Consider the following 27,829-nt stretch of genomic DNA (forward strand, 5'->3'; position numbering starts at 1 on the left):
ACACACAGACACACGGCACTGTGTCTCTGCTGGCAGCGAACGCACTGGGTGTCCCCATCCGTCAGACGGCCATTGAAATTTTCCTTCGCTGGTGCGCGCTGCTGTCGTGTGGTCAGTGTGTGGAGTCTCCGAAACAGAGTGTGTGCGTGTTTTTTTTCCCTTCTTCTGCCCCGTGCGTGACGACGACGACGACGGTGCGTTGCGGTACTGTGCTGGGCCGGGCGTGGAAGAGGTATCAGCCAAATCGGCCAGGAAAAGAAAACAGACGCAACACACGCACGCACACATACGCGGTCTCGGGTGAGCCTGATTTGGGATAATTGAATCCACCTCCAGGGCGGACAGAGTCTCCAAAGCAAAAAAAGGGCAGCACAACCCAAGAAAGCAACGGTGCTGCCCATTTTGCTTCAACTCTAAATTGTGCGTTTGTGTCTGTGTGTGTGTGTCTGTGCACCAGAGATAGAAGTGGTGAGCAAAGGGAAAATAAGAAACATTGTGTGTGTATGTGTGTGTGTGTGTGTGGGTAGGTGCGTGCAATTATTAGTTTATTTAAAAGGTTGAAACACACACAGAAGTGGTTCGTGCGTGCGTGCGTGCGTGCTTGTGTGGCCATGGGACCATCGCGATCCACTTAGAGCGCTGCCTTCTCGCCTCCCTTGCTCTCTCTCTTTCTCTCGTCATTGCCAAACCCATCCTTCACCCCTCAGCCCCCTATCAAACGTACAGGAGCCAGGAGCGTGAGCCGCCACCGCAGCCGAACGGCTCACAGGACGGCTCCAATTTCACGGCCATCACACGTGCGGCGAATGCGTGAGTGTTGTTGTTTTTCGCGCACACCTGTATGTGGTGCAAAAACGGGAGGGTCATAAAAAAAAGCCCCGGTCGTGAGAAGAGGACGACGTGTGTGACGAAGTGTGTGACGAGGTTGTGAGAAGTTGGACGGATGAGAGTGCTGCTTTTTTGTGGAGCGGGCTGGGAAACGGCAAAAATTGCAGTACACAAAAAAACCTCACCACATTCCCCCTTTACACACACACACACATGCACACACACGCACGTTAACACACATCGATCGTTCGAGGAAGGAATGGAAAAAAATGGCCCGAGCGGCAATACAAACGTGCACACACATACACACATAAACACATACGCAAGCTTCTTTAAAAGGAAAACCCCCTTGCCGTGTGTGTGTGTGTGTGTGTGTGTGTGTGTGTGTTTGTGTGTGTTTGTGTGTGTTTGTTGCTGTGTGCTCTCTCCTTATGGGTGTCACGGTGTGTGTTTGTGCGTCTTGAGAAGAAGGGAAAGAAAAATCCAACCATTTGGATGCTCTCCACACCCCCCCCCCCCTCCTACCCTATGTCCACCTTCCCTTCCCTCTGCGGATGGGTGCGGGTGAAGAGAAGAAATGTGTCCGTATGTGTGTGTGTGTGTGTGTGTGTGCTGGTGGGCTACTTGTTGTTGTTGTTGCTTCAGTGGCCAATATTATCACACCATCTTCGCAGAAACTCACCCCATCCCCAGGGTACGGGAACCGTGAAGAGCTAACTTCATTTCCTTCCAAATCACCCTTGGTTCTTGGTCGTGCAGGAAACGAGGCAAAGGGGGCAGGGGTAAGAAAAACGAACGAACGAACAACAACAACAACAAATAAGAATAATGTTTGCCTGGAAAGAATTTTCCACTCTCTTCAAATTCAATCAACCATAGCTGAACTTCCTTCTGGTTTTGTCTTTAGAGAAACACCGAGAGCGAGAGAAAGAGATCGAAAGAGAGAGGGAGTTTGCCCGTTTACTTCAGTGCTTTCATTTCTTCGCACGCATCATGAGTCATCGTGTCGGTGTGTGTGTGTTTTGGTGTTGTTGTTGTTGTTGCTGCTCAGGGTGGATTTTAGTGGTGGGAGCTCGGAATCGGACCTACCCTATGTTCGGAATCAATTCCGGAGCCGATGCTGAAATCGATTCCGATTGCGGAGTTGATTCCGAAGCCTATTTCGGAGTCGACACCGGAGCTGATGCCAGAATCAAAATCGGCTCCGGAATCGGAATCGAGAATCGTAATTTGCTCCAGAAAAATAATTAGAGTTGACTCCAGAATCAGTTCTTGATTTGAGATAAGAAGTTTCAGATTCGAAATCAGTCCGGGAACCTCCATGAGAATGGATCGTTTACAAGTACATTTGGTTTTTTGCTGCTAACGATACGTAGTATCATTGGACCCCATAAGCCCATTCTTATGGAGATACCGAAACTGACTACGATTTCGAAGCCGATTCTGATTCCGGAGCCAATTCCGTATCCGAAACCGATGCCGAATCTGGAGCCGATTCCGGACCCGATTGCGGAGCCGATTCCGGAGCTAATTCCGATGCGGGAATCGATTCCGATTCCGAAGCTGATTCCGATTCCGGTTACGATTCCGGAGCTAAATTCCGGAGCGGATACCAGAGCCGAATCTGGAGCCGATTCCGGAGCTGATTCCGGTTCCGATTCAGGAGCTGATTCCAGAGCTGATTCTGGAGCCGATTGCGGTTTCGACAAATCCGGTTCCAACGATTCCGATTTCGGAGTCGACTGCGGAGCCGATTCCGGAGCCGATTCCGATGCTGGAATCGATTCGGATTTCGGAGCGATTCCGGTTCCGATTCCCGATCTGATTCCTCAGCCGAATCCGGATCCGATTCCAGAAAACTTTCTGAGCTATCCGGAATCGATTCCTTGATTTTTCCCATCACTATTTGATTTTGTGGTGAGCAAAGGCTCTCTATCATTCCTTTACTCGTTTAGGCGTGTCTGTGTGAGTGATTTTTTTTTAAGCAAAAAAGGGTTTTCCTTACACTGGAACAAAAAAAACAGAGTAATGGAAATTAGTTTCCCCATTCCCTTAAGCCTGTGTGTGTGGGCGTTCGTGTGTGTGTGTGCGTCCATCGGCATTCTCTCACTGTGTGAGCTGTCATGTTACGCACTCCTTTATTTTTCTTTTTTTCTTTTTGCACACCTCCGTCAAGAGCTCTGCGATGAGATAGAGATTCTCCACATTCTCTCCCTTGTGTTTTTTTGTGGGACTGGTACCGGAGTTGGAACAACTCAAAGGGTGCCCTGCTTCCCGACACTTCGGCCGGGAAAAGTTGGAGCTCATCCGGCCGACGACTTCTGCTCACGGTCAGCGAGAGAGAGAGAGAGAGAGACATGGAAAACCACCTTCGGACAGCGCTGGCATCTGGCCTGTGTGCATGAAGGGCTCGCCTAAGTGCGTGTGTGTGCATGTGTGTGTGTGTGCATGTGAAAAATCATCACGCAACGCGGAAATCCGCCAGACCGACCAGACGGGGTGGACATTGGCCCGCACACACGGACCAGCCCAAGAAAACGGAGCTTTGGTAGAACAAAGCGAGTTGAAGAGGGACAGAGAGAGAGAGAGAGAGAGAGAGAGAAAGAGAGCGAGAGAGGTAAAAAATAACAAAACCAAATCCATCCGCCAGCAAGCCTGTATCCAGCTGCTCTTCCCAGTGTGAATCCCAACGCTCTCTCTCTGTCACTGTGTGTGTGTGGGTGTACTGTGCGTGTGTGAGCATTTGCTGTTTTTCCAGCTCGTCGGCTCACTCTCTTCGGCTCGCCTTGTGTGAGGAAAATGTGTAAAGATATTTAATTTCTTGGCGTATTTTTCGAGAAAAAAAAACAATTAAAATGTTTGTGATACTGGGTGTGTGAGTGTGCGTGTATGTGGCCGTCCAACGGTGAATGGGTAGGGCCGTTATTTCATCCCTTTGTGTGTGTGTTTTTCTTCTTCCGATTGTGCGAGTGTAAGAGAGAGAGAGAGAGAGAGAAAGAGCGAGAAAGACCACCTCTTCAACCACCCCCCCCCTTCCCTCCCGCACCTAACCATTCCGAAAAAACACAATGCAACAGGAGAAAGATATTCCAATCGTCGGTCGCACACTGGTCGCGCCTGTTGGGCTGCAATATCCGCACGACACTAATATCTTAAATGTTTTGCTTTTATTCTTTTTTCCTTGCCTTTTTTTTGGTTCCTGTTTCGGCTGCCGTCGATGGGCTTTCTGCTACGGGTGCTCGCACACACACACACACACGCGCAGATAACAATCAGTCGGGTCGTGCCGATCCACACCGGACCAGCAACGGTGGGGTGCAACGTCCATCCATCGTCATCCATCAGCAGCAGCAGCAAGATTATCCCCGGGAACGGGCGGCAGGCGGCGATTCGGACGAAACATCCCTCCCACCGTGTGCCGAAGCAGCAGTAGCAGCGACAGACCAGAACAGCGGACGAGTGTATGTGTGTGTGTGTGTGTGATAAAAGATAGAAAAAGCGCGTAAGGGCGCACATCGTGCAAGTGCAAGAAACCCGTGTATTTGCGCGTGTGAAAGAGAGAAAGAGAGAGAAAGAGAGAGGCCCACACATACTCACGGAGAGGGACGGAACTTTGCCTCAGCTATCAGTATTTCGATACGGGTCCGCCTCTATCGGAGGTCGGATTTGCGTCCACACAGCAGCACAGCTTTGCTGTTTGTTTTCTTTTTTTTTTGTTAACTTGACCAGAGGCAACAGTTTTGGCGACCATCAACACTCTGCAAACACACAGACACACACACGCGTTTAATCCAGGAGGTGGTCTGGCCCTCACCCGCCGCTTGCATGACGCGAACGTTCCAGTAAGTCCCTCCTTGCCCGGGGACCCGCAACAATCAATCGAACCAATTGCCAAAAATAACCAACAACGGAAACCAACCCCCGTTCGAGGTACGACAAACGCCGCTCCTTATCAATCAACCCATTGTCGCTGCGAAGGGAGAGCAGCGGACGAAGGAGCCGCTCCAGGCGGGCGCGTAGTGTGTTGCGAAAATGCCGAAATGTGACGTGAAGACGAGATACATCCCTGCCACCTTCGCCTGGACCCTGCTGCTCAGCACCACCTTCCTGTTTTTCTGGTACCCGTGAGTAATCCTTGGCCGCTGGCCGACCCCTCCCTGAAAATCCCCTTCCCTTCTCTTGGTGCAGCTTTTTCATTGCGCTGTGTGTGTTTTATTTGTTGCAGATGCCGCCAGTTCTACATCCACCGGCATCCGTGGGTGCCGGCCTACCAGGCCGTCATCACCTTCTTCGTGATCGCCAACTTTACGCTGGCAACGTTTATGGACCCGGGCGTGATACCGAAGGGTAAGCGAAGGGTAGGGAAACCATGGCTGCAATCATTACCGAGTCAAGAGGCTAACATTTAGAAATTGGAAAAATCGTGAGGAGAAGATTGCCCATCCTCACATGCTGTAGGCTAGCTTTTTGCGGATTGTTACATCGTGTGCGAGCGAGATTTGTTTTTATTAGAATATAGGGGTAAATTAGGGAAACAGGTTTTACTGTCTTCCTGGGTTTTCCAGGAGTTGTCATAGCTGTGGGACACTTTATTGACTCTTTCATACGTGAAATGAACTTTATGTATTGGGAATTTGAATCTATACACATCCTTGTTGGACAAATCTAATAGGAATTTCCAAGGAGCTCAAAAGAGTACCATAGAGTCAAATTTCCAACACATGAAGTTCACTTCCCATAGGAAAGAGTCAAGGAAGTGTCCCACTCCTATGAGAACCCCCGGAAAACCCTGCGAAGCATCGCACAGATTGATGTTGGTTTATAATCGGAAAGATGGTAATAATTGTATGTTATTCATTGTGAATAGAACACGACTTTACGTCAAGCTACACGGTATGGTGGATTGTCAAAAAATTTGACAAAACCGTGACGAAACGATAACGTCAAAGTAGAACACCCTACATACATTACTTAAAAAACTAAGGGAACTATAACTAAACAAATCTAATGCGACCCATCGCAACATTCGATCCGGTCCGCGAAAGGTTTTGACTGATGTTGAAAGATGGGAAGAAACTATTCGTATAGAAATTACTGAATATCTTTGGGAATAACATTTCATACCATCGTACTCTTTCAACTGTAATTAAAGTACTATGGAAGGACGGATCGTTCGGTATGTTCGAACTCGAGATCAATATCCCCGTAACGTTTAGATGAAAAAATGCCTTTTTTCGGCTAGCTGTAATGCAATATTTTTTTGCGGCGATGGGAGAATGGGGTCTTCAAGAAGCGATATTGATTCTTTTCTGTTATTTTTTGACTGAACACATTTTTGGCTATCTATTGCCGATTCTCAAATGATTAAACATTACAATTAGATTTCAAAGTAGGTATCATCAATTTTGAACCATGCTTGGATGATATAATTACAGACAAACAACAGTAATACCTAAAAGGTTTCTAAAAGTTTAAAATATCATAATTTCAACACCAACAATAATAAAAAACCGCATTGTCCTGGTCCTGCGGCACTCGATCGTTTACTAAATTTGGCCCTTTGCCTCAAAAGTTTGCCGAGACTGCTGATCTAGTGCGATATGCTCTTTTAAGCGTCGCAAACATTCAGTAACATCAAAGGACATGTCAATTACACTCGACTAGTTATTAAAAGTTGGGAACATCAAAAGTAAAGGATCTCTTGCACTTCGGCAGCGAAATGCTGCTTTATACGGTGGAAATGCTATCAGCGTTTCTCCACGGAAGCCGTTTTATTGCAATACGTGTAAACCTGTTTGTCCAAACAAAGTTCATTGTCAAGTAAGACGCCTACATCCTTCACTGTCTCAGATCGTGGTAGAGGCTTGCCAGAAATACAATATGCAAACGTTATTGGAGCTTTAGAACGAGTAAAATACTGCCCTGAGGTCCGGTTAAATTTTTCAGAAAAACCGTCTCCTATTTTAACTCGTACGGGACGATGCACCAAGTAGGAACCAAGCCACCTAATTTATCTGAGGTGGAAACTGGTTTGAATAGTAACACAATCGAATGCAGAGTTAAAATCAGTATCGATTGTATCCACTTGCATCCCTTTATCTCGCTTCGCAAAACAATAATATAGCAACTGCACTAAGTTTATCGCTGTAGAACGACCTGGTATAAATCCTTGTCGTAGTGGTGTTCAATGGTGAATAATGCCTAGCAATAAGTGCTTACGAATCAACTACTCAAACAATTTGCTAGCTGAACAGTGCAAATCAATAGATCTATAGTTGGAAATTGAGGATCTGTCTCCTTTTCCAAGGTGCTGGGAAACGCCCAGATTGAAGCGAATTGTTGAAAATGATAGTAAGTGATAGCTTGATAGCTTTAATGTAAGAAGTAACTACTATCCCCGGGATGTCATCAGGCCGCTAGCTAAGGATGGTTTTAATTCAGCAGCTTCGCTCGTCGAATGTCTTCAATAGTAAGTGCCGGAATCGGAATATCCGCCGAATCTGGAGCTGAAGCTGATTAATCTTTAGAGATTCACGAATCTTTGAGATTCATGACTCTATGCAACAGAGATTCAGATTCATAGAATCATTTCAAAGATTCATTCAGATTCATGAATCTGAATCAGATTTACCCAACTCTAATCTCAATCGCAACTGCGCAACCGCGTTCGATTGTTTGATGTCCATTTTGTTGAAATTAAAATGTTTGGAGCTTAATTTAGTGCCAGTTTTCTAGTCAATTATTAATTTTCGGAAGGTATCGGGAAAAATACAGGCAAATAAATTCAAACTATTGTTGTAAATGAAGACACAAACAAAAGGCTAAAATTAATGTTGCAAATGGATCAACTTTTCACTTGCTTAGTTACAATTGAAGGATGTTCAGATAGGCATCAGTATTTTTGAAAGATTTCATATTTGCACTTACATTGTTGCATTATAAGGGATTAAAAGCGAAAAATAATTGGCTTGTAGTGGAATTTGGGGTAAGAGTGCCATAGGGTTTTTTTCCAGTAAAACTTAAGTTAAATGACCAATTCAGTATACAGATGATTTCGTTCAAATGACTAGGTATACTGTAAAGAATTTCATATAGATTTTTCGATTTTTATCATTTGTTGAGTGTCACAAATGAGCAGAAAATTATAATTTTTCAACCACACCAAATAAGCGCTCTAAACACATAGGAACTAAAAAATCCAGAAAATATTTATGCCACCGTAAAGCCGAGAATGAAATTTTTCGTGGGGTTAGCTGAAATAAACTACAGGCGGTCCCCGAGATACACGGTACCTCTTATACGCGGATTCGGAGATACGCGGTTTTCTAAATTTGACAGTTCTTTGAGCAAATTGTACTGATTTGACACATCAATTGTAAATTGCCAAATAATTTCCGTTTCGATCGAATGTTAAAAACTATTCCAAAAGCTTTGAAACTGTTATAATCTGTCAGAATCATATCAAATAATTCATAAAGTGACTAAAACCGCCCCCTACTTGCAAAATTACACAAAAATTAGTGATATTTTAGCTGGAAATGACGAGATTCGACTTACGCGGAAATTCGAGATACGCGGTATTTTGCGGCCGTTTTCGGTCCCCATTAACCGTGTATCTCGGGGACCGCCTGTATTTTTTGTCACTGAAATATCCAATTTTTCCAGATGAGTGGATTCCGCTCCGCAAAAAACAGACCAGCAACTTCCATATTGCGGCACAGTTTGTGGTCAAAAAGGGTTCATTGGTGACACAATACATGTAGGAATATATACACTATTGCCACACACGTAAAAATTTCCAAATTATCCAAGAAATTCGTTTATTTTATCCAGTTGGCTGTCTTGCCCCATAACCAAAAAAAAAAACGTCTTTTCGGCCCTGTTTAAAACGCTTCAAAATAGTTTTGTTTGCACTCATTTCTAAACTAAAAAAAACGCATTTATAAGTGAGGAAATAGATTGTTTTTATTCAGGAGTAACGGTCCAAAAAGGCCGTATCGCTTAAGAGGAAATAGATTTAAAATGGTTATGAAATTTAAAACCAAGGAAATAGATTTAAAATGGTAATGAAATTTAAAACGGTTTTTGATAAGCATGTTTTGGGATATTATAGCATGCAATGTTTAAGGTGGCACACTTGCCCCAAACCCGGCTAATATCAAAACCATGTGATCGATGATATCAAAGTCTATCAAAGGCTTGATGCATAGCTCGATGTTGGTCCACCATTTTCATAGGTGGCTTTTGGCAGTTAGATGAAAAAGTGTTTTTCCACAAACATTTACACACATCCAAACACTTTTGCGATCCAATTTTACTTGTACTGCACAAAACCTAGTGTAAATATACATTTCCATCTCATGAAGGTGGTATCGAACAGTTTTTTCCCCAGGAATTCATCACTTCAAAACGACCACAGCCAATAAACTAGCTTCTTAGCGTTGGTCCTCTTGAGCTGCGCATGATTGCGTCCTAGTTTTGGGCAGTCGCGGTATATTAAAACTGTTTTGTTTACCCTCGCACGCACCACCAGCACCACCAGACGAAGACCGGGAGGATGAGTTTCGGGCGCCGCTGTACAAGAATGCCGAAATCAATGGCATTACCGTGCGGATGAAATGGTGCGTCACGTGTAAATTCTACCGGCCGCCACGCTGCTCCCACTGCTCCGTGTGCAACCACTGCATCGAGGTAGGTCGAAAGCCTGCGCCCGCGTAACCCACCTGCCCACCTTCTTAACTCTCTGCTCTCTATCTGCTCTCTCTCTCGCTTCCCCTCCGCAGACGTTTGATCATCACTGCCCGTGGGTGAACAACTGTATCGGCCGGCGGAACTATCGGTTCTTTTTCTTCTTCCTCATCTCGCTGTCGGTGCACATGCTGAGCATCTTCTCGCTGTCGCTCGTGTACGTGCTGCAGAAGGAGAAGGACAAGCTGACGGAGGTGGAACCGATCGTGGCGTATGTGTGCTTTCCCTGCTCGCCGAGTTGGGATTTCGAGTTGAATTATTTTTTATCTTATTTTATTTTATTGTGGTACATGGTGTCCCACCCTTTTGCAGCATGATACTGATGGCCATCGTAACGCTGCTCGCCATACCGATCTTCGGCCTGACCGGCTTCCACATGGTGCTGGTGTCGCGCGGTCGCACCACGAACGAGCAGGTGACCGGCAAGTTCAAGGGCGGCTACAATCCGTTCTCGCGCGGCTGCTGGAACAACTGCTGCTACACCCAGTGCGGCCCACAGTACCCGAGGTTAGGAGGCTTCTGCTCGTGTGGCTTTTTTTTTTCAACGCTTCTCACACCCTTTATGTTTCCATCGGACCAATTTTTAGCTTGCTCAAGCCGCAAAAGTATGTGGCCCGCCGCTCGAACAAGGAAAACCAATCGATCAGCACCATCACCAACGACGGTGGTCCCGGTGGTGGTGGTGGTGATGCTGCCGGCTCGGGCCGCCGGCACATGCCGACCGGTGGACCCGGTTCCCAGCAGCAGCAGCAGCAGCAGCAGCAGCAACAGCAGGCACTGAATCAGGGCGGTGGCATCTACGATAATAACCGGCACACGCAGGTAAAAACCTATATGGATCATGGAAATGGTCACGGTATACGTACAGTTGGATCCAGTCATTACAGTAAGGTGCGTAGAATGTTTGGCTTTTCCCTTTATTATTATTATTATTATTATTATTATTATCACCACTGTTTAGTATTATACTTCGTTTCTTAACCGCCTACCTTCCCCCCTGCCCCACTCTTTTCTGGGCCCCTCTTACTATCCCACTTACTACTCACTGTTCTTCAATGCTGTCGATATAGAATAGAACGCTCTATCATCTGCCCTCTGCCGCGCCTAAATCTAGACTCTATCTTCACAACCGTCGTAACACACCTTTCTGCGTGGTGGCTTCTGCCAGTTCTTCCATGGGGCTGTGCTGACTCGAGCTCTCCAGCTGACACTCTGACCTTTGCGCTCACCACTCTCTCGCTCCGACCTGCATCCTGCTGGCCATTTGTGCCTTTTGGTCGGGGGTGGGTTTCTGGCTAAAAGTGAGGCTCAGCCCTCTACGTTACATTGGGGGAAGCGTTACATGCCTTATAATATTCCCAAGCAACCTTTTTACTGTTGTTTTGCGACCGTCCACGCGACCGACCGGTGTACATTATTTGGATTAAACATATTTTAAACTGTGATGAACGTGTAAGTTATTCGTTTTAAGGTTAGTCGATACCAACGAGATTATATTTTTCAATTGCAAGTTAAATGCAGGCTTATTATTTTTTATTATTGCACTACGGTTTATCAGAAATAGCCATCGGAAGATCTAATAACCCTTAACTACTTTAATTGGAGAAACAATTCCAATAAGTATAAAACATAAAATATTTCAAATAGATTTTAATATATTCATAACCTTTTCAATTTAAGCTTCTTTTCATGTTGAATCATAATGAAACTAGGTTTAAGGGCGCTAAAATTAAGGCGCTGTATTAGTAAACACTTTTGTACAATGATTATGTTTTCAATGTTATAGTTTTACCAATGGATAGGCAAAAAGATTTTTTTTTTCATTATTACATCTATTTTTATGATTATGTATTATAAATTAAATTGTTATAAAAGTAATTTTCAAACTTGTTCTTCTTCTATTTGGCGTAACGTCATACGCGGACATGCTGGCCTATACAGGCTTTCGAGACTTACAGGATTTTCCAAGTCAGTTTCGAATGCAAACATTGTTCTTCACTGCATCCAAGATGTATTTCAACAGCTATCAAATGATTTATTTGTTTCAACATGCAATTTCAGTTTCAACACATGATTTTCAACACATAACAAAGAACTGTCGAACTCAATCCAGCTTGAGCCGTGTTGAAAATCATGCTGTAGAAATTTAAAATTATTTTGATAGAAATGAAATGTTAGATCGATGTGGAACAACAGTTTACATGCGGTGAATAACAATGTTTACATTCGAGAGTGATTTGGAAAACTCTATAATTCATTACCACGCAGCCGGATAGTCAATCCTTGTTACGGAGGGACGATCCATTCTAGGCTTGAACCCATGCCGGGGATGTTATTGAGTCGTTCAAGTTGACCGCCCCGTTTTAAACTTGTTATAACTTTGATTGATTTAAAAAATAATAAGATAATGATTATATTTTACCTTTTTTTAAACTCAAAGAGTCTAATCTCTATTAACGATTACTGAACTTTTTTTTTTGTTAAAATTTGTTGCTTTTCTCATTATCATGTAAAAATAATAAATATTAAAACATGATTATCTATCTTGCTCATCCAGGGCAATTAAAAAAAGGTGTTCAACAAAATTGCTGCTTGGGTCTGAGCAGCGCGTAACGCTAGCGTAACGTAGAGCACTGAGCCTTACTTTTACCGTTTTCTGTCCGCCTTTGTTGTGCACTTTTCACGCCTGTACTCTATTTTTATTAAACACTTCCCTGTCCGGTGAGGGTTCGGTTTCGGTCTTCTATCGGGGGCGTGAGGTACTGTCTGGTGTGGCCTGTTTTCCTTTCGCTGGTTTAAGGTGTGGCTTTCCTTCTTAAAGGATTTTTTTAAATCAACTCCCTTAGCTTCGGAAGTAAATTGGTCAGCTATATGTATCCTCCTCGGTGCACCTTATTCACGCACTACTACATAACGCTTGAACCATCGTGTGTCCACTATCGAGAGCGAAAGAGAGAGAGAGAGATAAAGAGAGAAAGAATGTTGTTTTTTTGGTTTTGCTTTGGAAAAGTCTGCCCCATTAACCCCATTTTCTTCCTGCCCGATACCAACTCCTGATGCAGGATTCTCGCCTTCCCCTACCTCGTATCGCCTCCGCTTCTTTCCTCTCGAGGTGGTTTGTGTGTGTGTGTGTATTTTTTTTTTATAAACCCTTGTCACAATTCTTCCACTATACTTTCACTGCTGTGTTAACATTTATTTTAGTTTTTGTTTTGTTTCGTGTGTGTTTTTCCTCATTTTGTATATACACTTATATTTTTTTCTCTTTCCAATTCCTTTTCTCTCCCCTCCTCCTTCCTTTCCCGCACCACCCCCTACCCCCCTCCTGGTATGCTCGCGTGCCGTTTATTTTTGTGTTTCGTTTCGTTTCGTTTTCGTTTATTTTCATTTTCTTTCTTTTGTTTTTCCTCCCTCCGCATCCTTTCCCCGTGTGTTATCCGCTCCGCCATCCGGTTTCCCTGTTTTTGTTTGTTTTTGTTTTGTTGGTACCATCTTCAAAATGGCTACACATTTGGCTCCCGTTTTCCCCACTGTTGTTTCGAACGCCGTCCATCGCACTTTGCACAACATCAGTTGACCGAACTATAGTGTATCGAGCCTAAAGAGAACGAAGAGAGAGAGAGAGAGGGAGGAGGCGAGAAAGAATGTAAAAAAGCTTCACATCTAACTTCCACTCCAACCCCCCCATTCCAACGATCTACACACAACGCCACACAAACCGTCCGTACAGTGCGGGAGGGTTTTGTATTTCAATTTTGCTGTTGCTGTTGTTGTAGCAATTTTTAACTCTAAACGAAATTGTTACCACGTGTTCGGACCGCTGTTGTTGTTGTTGTTGCGGCGAGCTTGCAGCTCCACACTTTACATCACGTGCCTCTCGGTCAGCGTCCACACAGCGTGTAAAAAAGGCGGCTTTGCATAACTATTAGTCTAAGGCGCGTGAAAGGGCATCTCTAGGAACAGGGAACGCTAGCAGGAACGATTATTATTCAATTGTTTTAGCCTGTTTTGTTACGAATAGTTTTCGCAAAGGGTTTAGTTTGTTTGTTTTTTTTTTTGGTTTGCGCTGCTGCTAGCATAGTGTAGCTTAATTAGGTGCTCTGCTGCTGGCCCATCGCCAGTGCGATCTCTCAGGGAATCGATCACGAACGCAGCGCAGCCCAGCTCGGGAAGATGGCAAGTCAAATAGTAATAGCGACACACTGTTAGCGGTGCCTAGGAACTAATTGTGAGCGAAATAACTAGTGATGGTAAAACAAAAGAAGTTTAGGTTAGCATCGATTCCGGCTAGCTCCGATCTGGGCTGTCTAGAATCGATTCGGCTAAAGAATCAGAATTGACACCACTCAGAAAGAACGAAACGAAACGAACAGTCCGGAGACACATTCCACTACACATTCCTTTTTCTCTCAGTGAATCAGTGAATCATCTGCCGGTCGCACCAAAAAAAAAACGGGCACATGAGTGTAGACGGGCTAGCAAGATCACGACGGCACGATCTTAATCGCGCAACGCGCGACCTAGATTAAGTTGTAAAAAAAAGAAGAAACAAAAAATACAAGTGCAGATTAGAGCGTACAGAAAAGCGAAATATAAAGTCCTTATCCAAACACCGACACCGACCAAACACACGGCCTTGCGCGCGGCGAATGACTAAATTGTGCTGTCACGCGCGGCATTCGTCACACAGTTGGTAGTTTTGTTTTTTTTTTCATTTTTTTTAAAATATAGTGTTTAAGTTTAGTTTCTTTGGTTGTTGTCAACTTTCTTCACCCTTTCCTAAACCCCTCACGAACCTCCTGTGCCATTTCTTTCTTCTCTCTGCCTCGTTCTCTATATCTTTCTACCTGCTGACATTTATTTTCCGCACCCCTTTGGGTGTTGCCGTTTTACCTAACCGTCATCCCCATTGCTCTAACCCGTTTGCCTTGTTTAACTCAACAATTTTGTGCCCTCTTGCACCCATCAGCCCGATGTACGGTATTTGGTTTTGTGATTTCGCTCGTTGACACATTCGGGTTAACCTTTTTAGGGTTGTTTAGAATCAGATCCCAATCCCAGCTCTCTTCGCTCACAGTGACTTTGCCTTTTGGTAATGGGGGCTCTTCCGTCTCTCTGTGGTCACACTCCCCCCCCCCCCCCTACCCTTTTGCCTTTTAACCGAATAGTGACACCTATCGCAAACGTAGTTAACCACTGGTTGATACATATATCAACCAATTTAATAAATAACGATGGCGGATAGGTATCGCCGCAGGCTGTGGTTTTGAGTTACATTAATAATGGGGCCCTTCACGATTGTAGTCAGCTTTTTGTATGGAATTTGACAGTTGGAGACTCAAATCATGTAAACACTCCATACAAAACCACACATCAAAACTAGCCTGCAATTTTCAGTCTAGATTATTCTAGCCGCAAAGCTAGAATTAGATTCGAGTACCTGCTCGAAAAATGGCAAAACAAGGTGGTGTTTACATTTATCCCAAGGTGCATTAAAGAGATCTGGTGATGGAATCTACAATCAAAGTGTATGTAGTCCAGGTGGTCTCATAGCATGTTTTTTTACAACCAAATTTGAATATCACTTTTTGACAGGATGGGTAAAAACTTTTGTTCAAACAAGCTTTCTGGAGGCTTGCAGAATACTGCAAACACTCTTAAAACTTTCATTCAGAAGCAGAAGCGATAAAAATCAGCGTTCTAAATTCATACACCTTGGGATAAGCCCACCTGTAAATTATACCCACTTTGATAGCTGCTCGAAAACTGCTATACAATGCAAACAGCTGACAGGCTGAAATTTCAACTTATGAACTTAAAACGGAAAGGGCCCCAATAATGGAATATTTAATGGAAGGAAAACAAAGTATTAAGATATTTCCCACGTATGGCGCTACGTGGACATGTCGGCCAATAAAAGACTATCGAGACTTATTGTCAGCGCCTACACGGTCCAAAACAGCCGAAGTCATACAAAATCATGAAAAAGTCTGCGCCTTTATGTTCTGGCGCCCACCCGACCTTTACCGAACTAATCCGAATAGTTGTGTTCGTTAAACATGTTTGCGTAAAAGGTATGAGGGGATTTCTCGCTCATGTTATCCCGACAGACCATCAGACCAGTCAGAGCGAGAAAGCATACTCATTTTGTTGCTTTGGACCACACGCCAAGTATATCCCAAGAATTTCGTGACCAAATTAGTGACCAAGACTTGGATGCTAAACAAAATGTCACCAAGTATGGTATTGGTCCATCGACTCTCATCTCTGATCATCACAGTTGTTTTCGTGAGTGGATTTGAATTTCGTTTCAGTCATGTGTGTTGATGACTGAAATAGTGGCATCGTGTCACATTCAGAAAAAGTCATCATTATGCTTGCGAGGGCATTAAGCTCAGCTTGTCAGTCAGAGTTTCGCATATCGCACGTTCGGCATATCATGACACACTTTCATTGAGTATCAGCAATGAGCATCAAGCTACCACGTATATGCTCATTGTTTTCGGTTGTGATTATCACGTGATTCTCGTGACATTTTGCAGCACATGAGTGAAATGCGTACGCGTTGCCCAATTCTAACTGACACATTTGTTGGTCGATATAACCAAACCAGTGGATAATTGGTATCGACTGTTTTGGCGATAGGTGTCACTGGTCCCATTTCTAAAACCCATCATCCGCCTAACCGGACATTCGTTCTTTCGCCTAAAATAACGCCCACGGGGAGTTCGCTTGCCGTACTAACACCACTAACCAGTTGCGCGCACCCTTATCTCACGTGTGTTTCTCTTTTTTCACCTCTCCCCTCGCCCCCTAAACATCGCTCACGGCATCTCGCACCCATTCACACCCTCACGCATCCTTCATGACATGCACGCACGCAACACGACACGACGACGGGGGTCAGTCTGCGGCGGATTACGTGCATCTCGTATCATCCCATTCCGTCTCGCTAAAGGCACTCACGCAGGGCACCAGTGCGGATGAGGTAAACATCAACTGTGGGGGGATTGTGCTCCTTCTCACTGCTCGCTCGCCTTACTACCGCTGCTTCTCGGCTTTCCCTTTCGCAATAGGCGCGCGTGTAAATAGGCACAAAGAAGCTTAAGAGTGGGCTTTTTAGCTGTTGTTGTGGTTGTTGTCGTTTTTGTTGTTAGCTGTTTGGTTGACAGCCTTTCCTGTGGGATTCCACGCTTTGCTTTGCGCTCGTAACGCTTTCGGTCCGTGCAGTAACGGGTTTGCGTTACTGTAGCTACCGATCTCTCTGCTTCAAGCTTTTGCTTGCCAGTTTTGCCTTTCTAAGCTCGTGCTTTTTTTTATCTTGTTACTTGCTCTCGGATTTGTTTGTACCATTTTCACTAAAATATAAGGAAGCTCCTTCCCGCCGCCCCTCCCCCTTGCTAACCAAGCCACTGTGGTGGTGCTTCCTGGTTTTAACTTCATTCATCATCTCATCCCATCCATCTGCATCCACACTACCAAGCGCTTTAGGGCTCTACTCCTACATGCTTACAACAATGCTCCAACCCGCTTCCACCTCCTGCTATAATAAACTCTTTTCGCTGCAAAATGTTGAGAAATGCTGTTTGACAAATTCCGAAAATTGGAAAGGGAGCCCATCGAAAGGACAGATAATTAGAGGGAAGGCGCGGAACTAAGAAATAAGCTCTTGGGTTAAGAGGAGAGAAGGGGGGTGAGGAGGGTGTAGGGGAAGTAGGGGAACGATACAGCTGTGTTCGTCCGTGCTCGAGACCGGCGAAGGTAAGTGAGACTCTGTGTGCCGTCTCTGTGTCTCGCTCCGCCCACCTCTCCTTTGTTCGCCATTCCCATCCACTAATCATCTTAGTACATTGTGTTCCTCCTGTTCACTACTCCCACTCCGATGCCACACTGTGATGCCGTCCTGTGGGTGTTTATGTTTGCAAGCAAGCTCTGTTTGTGTGTATCAGTTTAGTAATTAGTGCTGCCGCTACGTCGAGCAATGGGCTTTGCTTGCCTTTGCTAAGTGTTACAGAGAGTGGGGAACAATGCATTCAAGAATTTGGGAAGTTTATTGCGTTTTTTTAGATGAATCACAACCAATTGTTGTTTGCGAATCTTTTGAAATCTTTTGAATCATTGTAAAGATTCAAAGCGAGTGATTATGCACTGTATTGCATTACATTACAAGCGGCTTCGTGGTTTAAAATGATTCCCAGTGCATCGCAGTAAGTCGACACTATTTGTGTGAAAACCTGTACCTTAGCCTCATTGAGTCACAAACCGCGTAGAATGGCTTTATGATTCAATCCTCCAATTTGAGTGAGTCGTCACAAAAGAAACATGAACAGTATTTCACGCCAAAGAGTCCTTGTTGAGATCTTTCATGGATTTATAGTTACAAAGTACAATCTCGGCATCATTTGAGTATTTTTGTTTGAAAATTATAAGAAATTGTGCGTGAATCATGAATTGTGGTAGCATCTTATAAATTACTACTACATCACACTTGGAAATGATTCTCTTACAAGCCTGATCGCGGTGTTTCAACGGCAGTCAAATGGACCATTGGGCTTCACATCGAACAGCAATACATTGGAATCATGGCAGCCAATTCGCATCGATGCAAACGTTCATCAACTTTATGAAGCGTTTTTAACTGTACAAAACACTAGTGTTGGGTAAATCTGATTCAGCTTCAGAATTCATAATGAATCTTTGGAATCATTCGATAAATCTGAATCTAGGTAGAAACGATTCATGAATCTAAAAGATTCATCGTATGAGATTCATTAATTTCAAAGATTCATCTTATGAGATTCATGAATCTTAATAGATTCATATATCTCGAAAGATTTACAAATCTGTAGAGATTCATACATCTCCAATGATTGATAGAGCTTGAGCTTCTTGTTATTCTTCTTCTTGGCGTAACAATCTACGCGATCATGCTAGCCTATATGTGGTCTCGAGGCTTCTTGGCATGTACAACACAGGATAGTTTTATTTGCTACGGGAGGACGGAACACGGAAGGCTTGAACCCATGACGGGTATGTTGTTATTTCCGTGCGAGTTAACGACTGCACTATGTTATGGGATCGAGCAAATTCAATATTTTTAAAATCAAATATCTTTAAAAATTAATGAATCTCTGAAGATTCATGAATCTTAATGGATACATGAAACTTGAAGATTCAAGAATCTTCAGAGATTTATGATTCTTTATAGATTAACGAATAGGGTAAACGTACCTATAGTGGTGGTAGTACCAACAGTGGTAGTATTGCACTAAAATTCGTCTCATACGATAAATTAATAGTAGTTAAGTTATTTGTGATAGTGTGAAATGTTCTCTAGCATTTTACAAAGGAGTTAAGCGTTAAATGGAGCCATTCCGTTTCTTAGTGACCGAAAAAAACCATTATTTTGTGAAAGGTATCAACATTTTTCCAAAATCCTTAGGATTTCATAACGGTACTAATATTTTTGTTAACGTTCTAAATGACCACATAACAACGCAATTATTCGTTTTTTTAAACATAATTGTTATTAAATGATATTGCTTTATTCAAATGCCTTGCCTTTTGACCATATTTACGTATTTTTAAGTGTTTTTTTTACGATAGTGCCATTATAGGTACACCAAACAGGCTTGTTTATGTAAGTTGTATGTAAGTAATTTACCAAACAAAGGCCAAAATTTGCTTATCTGGCTGAGTGAAAAATCGACTTTAAATCACTCAATCACTTTAGTCAATATTTTCAGCATCCAAATTCATACAATTTTTGCGATCAAATTACGAAAGAAATAAATCTAATGGCAGTAATCCTTGCTATTCATACGAAAACAGCTTCAAAACTAAGTTACATTGATATTATACACTGTTTTGAGGCATCTTTGTTTACCACCACCATAGGAACACATTACGACGACTATAGGAACCATACCACCATTATAGGTACAATGAAGCAGTCACAAAAAGATGTATTTATTCGAAAAGGTGATGTGTTTCATGGTAACTGAACATTGTGATTGCGAAGATAATACACATTCCAACTGTTATGTGTTAAAATATTCAGAAATTGTCCTTCCTGACACTTGCAATCCATTAAAACACTACAAATTGCACCACTATTGGTACATTTACCCTGTTTGAGATTTGATTCGAGATTCAAATAACCCTTCCCTGAAGATTCATATGAATGAATCCTAACGGAACCAGCACTACAAAACACATACAAATTGTAAAAAAATCAAGCCTTCTAGGAAACAAACAAATCCTTGAAATTAATTTGAAGGCAGCGTGTAGAGTCGTGTAGCAAATCAGCTGTTCGTTAATCAATGTGTTCAAATTTGTGCGCTAGTGTGTTGGTGGCCTCGCCTTAGTAAACGTCTGCCCCAGTGCCCCCCCTCAACCCATTTCATTTCTCATATCTGTCAGTCATTAGTCAGCCCGCTCTGCTATGTGGGTGTAAGCGGTTTGGGAGGATAGCAACCAGTTTGAAGTGTCCAGATGTGTGTGTGCGTGTTCGGTTTACTCCTGTGTAGTGTCCTCCATCTTACTTTTTCGCTTACCTCTCCACTTTCAAAAAAAAAACGAACGCTTGCGTGTGAACGCAAATCCTGAACGTCCCCTTTCTCGCTGTGTAGTTGCTTTTTTTCTGTGCACATGGTAGTGTGGTGTTTCCATTAGCCCCCCCCCCCCCCCCCCATCCCCTTTATGTTACGTCATCACTCTAGCTTAAGCAGCTTATTTTGTGTACGTGCCGTCTCGCTGATTTCGCTGCACGTCTCATGCTCTTCTCTGTTTGCAACGTTTCTGACTGACAGTTGTCCCCGAGCGTGTGTATGGATGTATGTATGTGTATGTGTATGTGCGAGTATGTGATTGCGTGTGCTTGGTTTGTGTATGTGTTACATCTCTCTCTCTAGCTCGTTGTACAACTTAAGAGTGCTCTGTTCTTAGTGTGATTAGTAGCGTGTTGGTGTACCACCGATCTTTGCGTTACAAAGCGTTACCTGCCGTTGTTGCAATTCCCAAGCAGTTTATGTTTTTGCTACACCATTATAAATAGTAACAAAAATTATGGGAATACTTTAGAAATGTGGAATTTGCATTCCAACTTTTAGTTCCCGAGGTGTCGCCCAAGAAACGTCCAAACAGTGTAGACCGCACTGGATCAATGATAATTGTTCTATAAGAGGGACTACTCGTCCATGTTTGCGTTTGTAAACAAAACATGTTGCTTGGGTTTTGCGATCCACAGGCGTTACACGTAACGCCACCGTAACGCGACGATCTGTGCTACATATTCATCTGGCGTTACGAATGGTTGTACGAAACGCACCATTCATGTACTTACGCCATGCAGCACTTTCTTAGCATATGGAATGCTATGATAAAAGAAAAAATCTAAGGATAGCGCGTAAAAATATGTTCTTTTTCTCTCTTACGCCCTCTTCTCTCTTTTATACCCTATCTGTCCCTGAACTTCCTATACCCATACGTCCGTCCCTGTTCCCTGGCTCGATTTTTGTTTCCTCAATCCGTGATTTCTTTGCTGCGGCACTATCTGTTTCCTCCCAAACCGATCGCACCACAATCCCACGACGCGCTCCTGCATCATAAAAAAAACCTCTCCCCGCTCCAACAACACAGCTGTCACCGGGTCGCGAGTGCTCCGACATCGACATGGAACCGCAGGCCTCCCAGAGCCGGGACTGCGAACCGACGCCACCGCTGCAGCGCCACGGCTCCAAGAGCAACTTCTTCCTGCCACCGCTCGACGGTCCCGGCGGCATGGTGTCCCAGGTGGGTAGCGGGGGCGACTCGCCGCGCCAGCAGCAGCAGCAGCAGCAGCAGCATATGCGCATGTACCATCCGCGGCATAGTCCGCATCCGCGGCAGCGCGGGCTCGATCCGTCGCGCAGCTTCACGCCCGAAGGACTGTCGCCCGACCATCCCGGTGGACCCGGCGGTCCACCGCCGATGATTACGATACAGTCCCAGCAGCAGCAGCAGCAACAGCAGCCACGTGGAGGAGGTCCTCCATCGTCGGCTACTCCGACCATGCAGCAACGCATCAAGGCGCTCGGTGTCGCCACACCCCTAGCCATGTCCAGTCCCGTGCGAAGGTAAGTGCCCATACATCCAACCATATATATATATAGACTACACGTACACTTTTGACACAACCATCTAAGGTCATGAAGGAGCTTATTTTTGAGCAGCGAAGGTTTTCAAAGATGTGCAGCTGTATCGGGGATCGCGCAGGGCCCGCGGGACGGATCTCTCCTCCAATGTCCTGGATGTCCTATCAAACGTCTACCAGCGGGCGCAAATTTGATATGCTACCGGGAACACTCGTATCATTTAACCATTAATCTCGTCCCCACCAACTCGAAAAACACACGCACACACCCCACTCATTACACTGAATCCAACTGCTCGCTGTTTATTGCTGCTCCACTAATCCTGCTCCACAGGTGGACGTAAAGATGGCGGCTCGACGCTCCGAAAACAAAGCCAAAGCAAGTGAAACACGCAAAACTTTCGAAATTATACACATCTACCTGCTTTCCAGCGGTTGCGGCACACCACGAATAACGCGAGTGGCCGCAAAAGGGAATATAAACACACACACACATATTCACAGGAGTAACAAAAAAACACAGAAGCTAACTAACAACGGAAACTCGAAGCAGCGCCCGTTTAGCAGCCTTCCGTATCGCATCCGGCCCAACAAACTCCTCCTCCCCTCCAATCTGGTTCCAATGTGTGGAACTCATCGAAAAAAAAAAAAAACAAGATGGCGCCTTAGTGTAAACCACGCGCACCGGATCACTGGAAGCGTTACTTCCGCGCGTCCACTTATCCCATCCAACGACAGTTGTACATTCTTCGAATTGAAACCGAAAACAGCAGACATAGACGTGCGGACACTGCCAACACTAAGAGCGGAAAGAAGAAGAAGAAGAAGACTGGAAGAGCATGAAAAAAAGCCGAACCGTTCTGCTCTTCTTCCTGCCTCGTCACATAACTCCATCCCCATCCCCTGACCCCTTGCGCTCTTTCTTCACACGGCGACATCACGTGGGTAAAAGCAGTGTGTTTGTTACCGTTACCGGTTTTGCGTTACTACGTTACTGCGTTACGTGTGTTCGTGTACGCGCTAGGCTCGTATTTGTGTTTCGTTTGGCATTCTTCTACGTTCGCTCGTATTAGGCGTAGAAGTGCAGTTTTGTTATTGCAAATTGGTAGAAGTAGACGCAGAAGCAGAAGAGGAAGGAGTTGAAGCAAAAGAAGAAGACAAAGAAGAAGGGCGTATTGATATTTGCCTCGTTAGTTTTGCTGTTTGTTTTCCCTACCACCTGATAATACGTTATGCCCAAATGAAACACATAAAAACACACAAAAACACATAAAAACACACAAAAACACACAAAAACACACAAAAACACACAAAAAACACACAAAAACACACAAAAACACACAAAAACACACAAAAACACACAAAAACACACAAAAACACACAAAAACACACAAAAACACACAAAAACGCACAAAAACACACAAAAACACACAAAAACACACAAAAACACACAAAAACACACAAAAACACACAAAAACACACAAAAACACACAAAACCACATCAAAACACATAAAAACACACAAAACCACACAAAACCACACAAAAACACACAAAACCACACAAAACCACACAAAACCACACAAAAACACACAAAACCACATAAAAACACACAAAACACACAAAACACACAAAACATACAAAAACACACAAAACCACACAAAACCACACAAAACCACATAAAACCACACAAAAACACACAAAAACACACAAAAACACACAAAAACACACAAAACCACACAAAAACACACAAAACCACACAAAAACACACAAAAACACACAAAAACCCACAAAAACACACAAAAACACACAAAACCACATAAAAAAACATAAAAACATACAAAACCACACAAAACCACATAAAAACACACAAAACACACAAAAACACACAAAAACACAAACAAGCAGAACCCCCCTATCTCCCGTCTGACAATTCGTTAATCGTTTTGTTTCTATTTCTGCTGCACAGTTACATTTCTTCTGCTGTTGTGTACCTTTGCTCTATTCGTATTACTTATTCAATCTGTTTCAATTTGTTTTTCACGTGTATTTGTTGTTTTTTTTCTTTCCCTCCTCTTCTTTTATAAACATCTCTCTTTCTCTGTCTCTCTTGCTCTTTACCGTGTACCGTTCAATTTGTTTTGCTACCATGCTGTGCTCTACCCACCCTGTTTATTTGTTTTGTAGTTTCATTTTGTTACTGTTTCATTTTCGTTTGTTGAAATCTTCCAAACCCATATCCACCATACTGTACAAAACTGCCATTGACACATTACTTTTCCTCTTTTTTTCTTCTTTTTATGGGTTTTAACTGTTTTTGTCATTTGCCAAAATGGCGCGCGCCTGTATGGCTTTTCCTGTTTCATCCAGTTTCCGCAGGCAGGCGAGTGCTGTGGCAAATCAACTGTCAAATCGCGCGCTGTCAACATGAAGCGTACACACCCCCTGCAAAAGGACCTTATTATGGCTGTTTAGTTGCCTGTTCAGGTGGGGCGTTGGCATTGGCGATTTCGGAACTGGTCCGTGGCTGGTGGTTGCGTGCGTCCGTGTAGTGGTAGTAAACTGTGTGAGGCAGCGGAGTTTGGTAGTCGCGGAAGCTCATGTGTGTCTGTGTGTGTGTGTTGCGTCGCGCTGTTTGCGTCGCGATGGTCTGTGCGGCCAATCCCGGAGGAGACGTTTTCTGTTTCTTCAATTGTATCTTATTTGTTGCCCGATTTTTTGCCCCCTTACATTGTCTCGGTAGTCCGTTCTGCTCGTTTGCTCGTTACATACACGTTCGTATTTTGTTTCCAGTGTTCCGTTTTATCGCGTTAGAACAAGTGAGAGTGGTGGAGTGAGAGGAGAGAATGAAAGTGATAAGAGGTAAATGAGAGAGAAAGAGTAAAGAAAAGAGCCATCGTCTCCGTTATCGCGACCTATCGCGATCTCTTTCTCTCTCTTTCTCTCCAGCTCACACCCTATCGCTCTCTCTCTCTCTCTCTCTCTCTCTCTTACTCGATTGCTGAAGTTCGCTCTCAGTAGAGCTGCCAGCCGCGTAGTACTTAGTAGCTATTAGTAAGCTCGCTCGATCTACGCTGCTCGCTCGATGCACGGTGTAGTAACGTGGTTTAGACTAACGGGTTGATTTCTGTTCTCTTCTCTTCGATAAACCCCTCCGCTAGATCGAACCCGGGCACACCGACGCAACCGAGAAGGCCCGACTTTATCAGCGTTGGCCAGCAGCAGCAGCAGCAGCAACAGCTCGGTGGGAGCGGCACCATGACCGGCAACTACTACGACTTCCCGCTCCAGCCCCAGCAGCAGCAGCAGCAGCAGCAACTTCCACCACAGTCGATGGCACTGCACCAGACAACAGGTCTTCCCCCCCAGCATCCGTACCATCAGCAGCAGCAGCAGCAGTACCCGATGGCAGTGCACCATAATGGCGGACTAGCCGGGCCGGGAGGCCAACCGTCCCAGCAGCAGCTGCAGCAGCAGCAGCAGGCGCTCAGGGGCAGCAATGCCGGACCGTCGGTCGTGTACCATCACGGCAGCCCGCAGCGCCGGTACCTGTCCGAGGGCGAGCTCGTCCGGCAGGGGGCGGAGCTGTCGTACGCCCGCAACAACCAAACGTCGGATAACATCCGCGAGCTGGCCGGCAGCCCGCAGCGGGGCGTCTACCTCTGGAAGGATACGTCGCCCGGCTTCAATCAGCCGAACGGCGGGCCCCAGCAGCAGCAGCAGCAGCAGCAGCAGCAGCAGCAACAGCCGCTGCCCTCGGTCTACCAGAACACGCCCAGCCCGACGGCACCGCACCAGCAGCAGCAGCCCCTGCCCCAGTCCATGGCCCCGTTCGGCACGGTCAGTGCCGCCCGGTACCAGCTCCAGCAGCAAAGCAGCCTAGCGAACGCCGCCGGCGGGCTCGGGGGCGGCTCCGGCGGCCTCGGCGCCTACCATCCGGCGCTCCGGGGCGGCGTGCCCGTCTTCCCGCCCCAGCCACCGATGCAGCAGCAGCAGCAACAGCCGCTTGGCCAGCAGCAGCTGAACGGGCCCGGTGCGGCCGGCGGCGCCGGTCCCCAGGCACCGTCCCCGTCGATCAAGCGGAAAGCCACCCCGACGCGGCCGATGTCGTTCGTGCGGGCGCTCGAAATGACCGACTCGATGGAGCTGGGCGGCGCACCGGCCGGGCCGGCCAACGCGAACGGTGCCAGCGCGAATGGGCCGACCTCCAGCGTCGCTGCAGCTGCCGCCGCCGCAGCCGCCGCCAACGCCACCAACACCTCACCGCCCGACCAGCGTGCCAGCGTGTATGACATGAACTACGAGATTTCAGTGTAGGCGAGCGGCACTTAACACGGCAACATCACACAGATGTGGAGGAAGCGCAACAAAAGCAACAACAACAAAAGAAAAAAAAAACCAGTGAGAGGGGAACCACTTACTCAAAACCCTTCTTCTTGTATCCATCCCGGCCAATCCTCACACCCCCGTCCCGTGAGAACGTTGTTACATCCCTGAAGTGGTGGTGGTGGTGGGGGAGCAGTTTCTTTTTTGCTATAAACATGTATTTAAATACTTTTACACCTGGCTGGTTGCACATGTGGCGGCGTACGCGTACATACAGCACCCGCTTTGATTAGTTGTACTTGTATGGAGACAGGGATAAGGCTAAGACAGAGAGAAAGAGAGAGAGAGATAGTGCGCATCAGGAAAAGAGCCAGCTGGAGAAAGTTGTTGTTATGTAGTAGTTAGGACGTCAGCGATCGTTTTCCCTCCCGTCAGCGGCGACACACAACGAATTCCGTCACTTCAGGGTTTAGGGCAAAAGCTCCAATCTATCACACACACTCACACACATATGGACACACACACACACACACACACACACACACACACACACACACACACACACACACACACACACACACACACACACACACACACACACACACACACACACACACACACACACACACACACACACACACACACACACACACACACACACACACACACACACACACACACACACACACACACACACACACACACACACACACACACACACACACACACACACACACACACACACACACACACACACACACACACACACACACACACACACACACACACACACACACACACACACACACACACACACACACACACACACACACACACACACACACACACACACACACACACACACACACACACACACACACACACACACACACACACACACACACACACACACACACACACAAACACACACTGCTTTTCTTTTTAAATTCAATTTATTTTGCTATCCGTTGTTTTAATATGTATTTGTTCACTAGTCACATACCATTCGGCTCCCAGTACTAGATTTGACTCCAAGCTGCTCTAGTCCTTCCCCCCCCCCCCCCCCCTCTTCCTGTACGATTCCTTGTCTGATCTGATCAGGCGCATCAGCCCTTTTGCTGCGTGTTGCAACACCGGAAGCCCGAATTCCGATATCCGTTTGCCCGAGGACGTTGCTGATTTTCCGTTAACGCCGTCCGTGGGTTGGGTTTTTTTACTGTTTTTTTCTCTCTCTCTCTCTCTCTTTATCTCTCTCCATCCCATTCCCGTCGAGTCGCCCCCCCTCCCCCCTTTCCCGAACACATGATGGGGGTTTCGTGGAGATTTGGGTTTAAGCGTGTAAAGATACTTTTGCATTGCGTTGTCAGGCATAATTACCGCATTGCGTTCCTGAAGCGGAAGGTATGCACCGTTACAACTTGATCGTGTAAAGTGTGTGTATGTAGTAGCTTGCGAATTCGAACCTGTTCCGTGTGTGCGCGCGCTCTCACCCTTCGCAGCGACCGACTTGCGTGGGAAATTGCGGGAAACACAACATCCAGTTACGAGACACGCGATGTAAGGGAAGGAGGACATGCGGTGTTTTCCTCCTATTGGCATTATTATTATTATTCATAATATTATTACTATTATTAGAAAGATTTGTTTGTTTTTTTGCTGTGGAAGATCACACGATCGTTCGAAGCTGCGTGTGTATGTATGTATGTATGGGTGTATATATTGATGTGTGTTATGTATATGGTAAGGAAGCTGTATGCAAAAAAAATACAGGGGGAGTTACGGTGCGGGTATGTGTG

The 27,829-nt window shown here is 45.3% G+C and overlaps 1 protein-coding gene across 12 annotated transcripts; it reads left to right on the top strand.

Annotated features, from left to right (window-relative positions):
• Positions 1-26,685, top strand: LOC1271656 (palmitoyltransferase ZDHHC8). Of its 12 annotated transcripts, none has more exons than XM_061656754.1 (10): positions 5-810; positions 4,094-4,952; positions 5,054-5,175; positions 9,362-9,519; positions 9,612-9,787; positions 9,889-10,083; positions 10,164-10,467; positions 16,484-16,564; positions 21,217-21,692; positions 24,869-26,685. In XM_061656754.1, the coding sequence occupies exons 2-10, from the start codon at positions 4,861-4,863 to the stop codon at positions 26,022-26,024; spliced, it is 2,760 nt and encodes a 919-aa protein (XP_061512738.1). In that variant the 5' UTR covers positions 5-810; positions 4,094-4,860; the 3' UTR covers positions 26,025-26,685. The 12 variants fall into 12 exon arrangements, with proteins under 12 accessions (XP_061513204.1, XP_061512738.1, XP_061512826.1 ...); XM_061656842.1 differs by having other exon boundaries at positions 11-300; XM_061656915.1 differs by having other exon boundaries at positions 11-232.
• Positions 26,686-27,829: the final 1,144 nt, after the last annotated feature.

Source organism: Anopheles gambiae, chromosome X, assembly GCF_943734735.2.
Source record: "Anopheles gambiae chromosome X, idAnoGambNW_F1_1, whole genome shotgun sequence".
Lineage (NCBI taxonomy): Eukaryota > Metazoa > Arthropoda > Insecta > Diptera > Culicidae > Anopheles > Anopheles gambiae.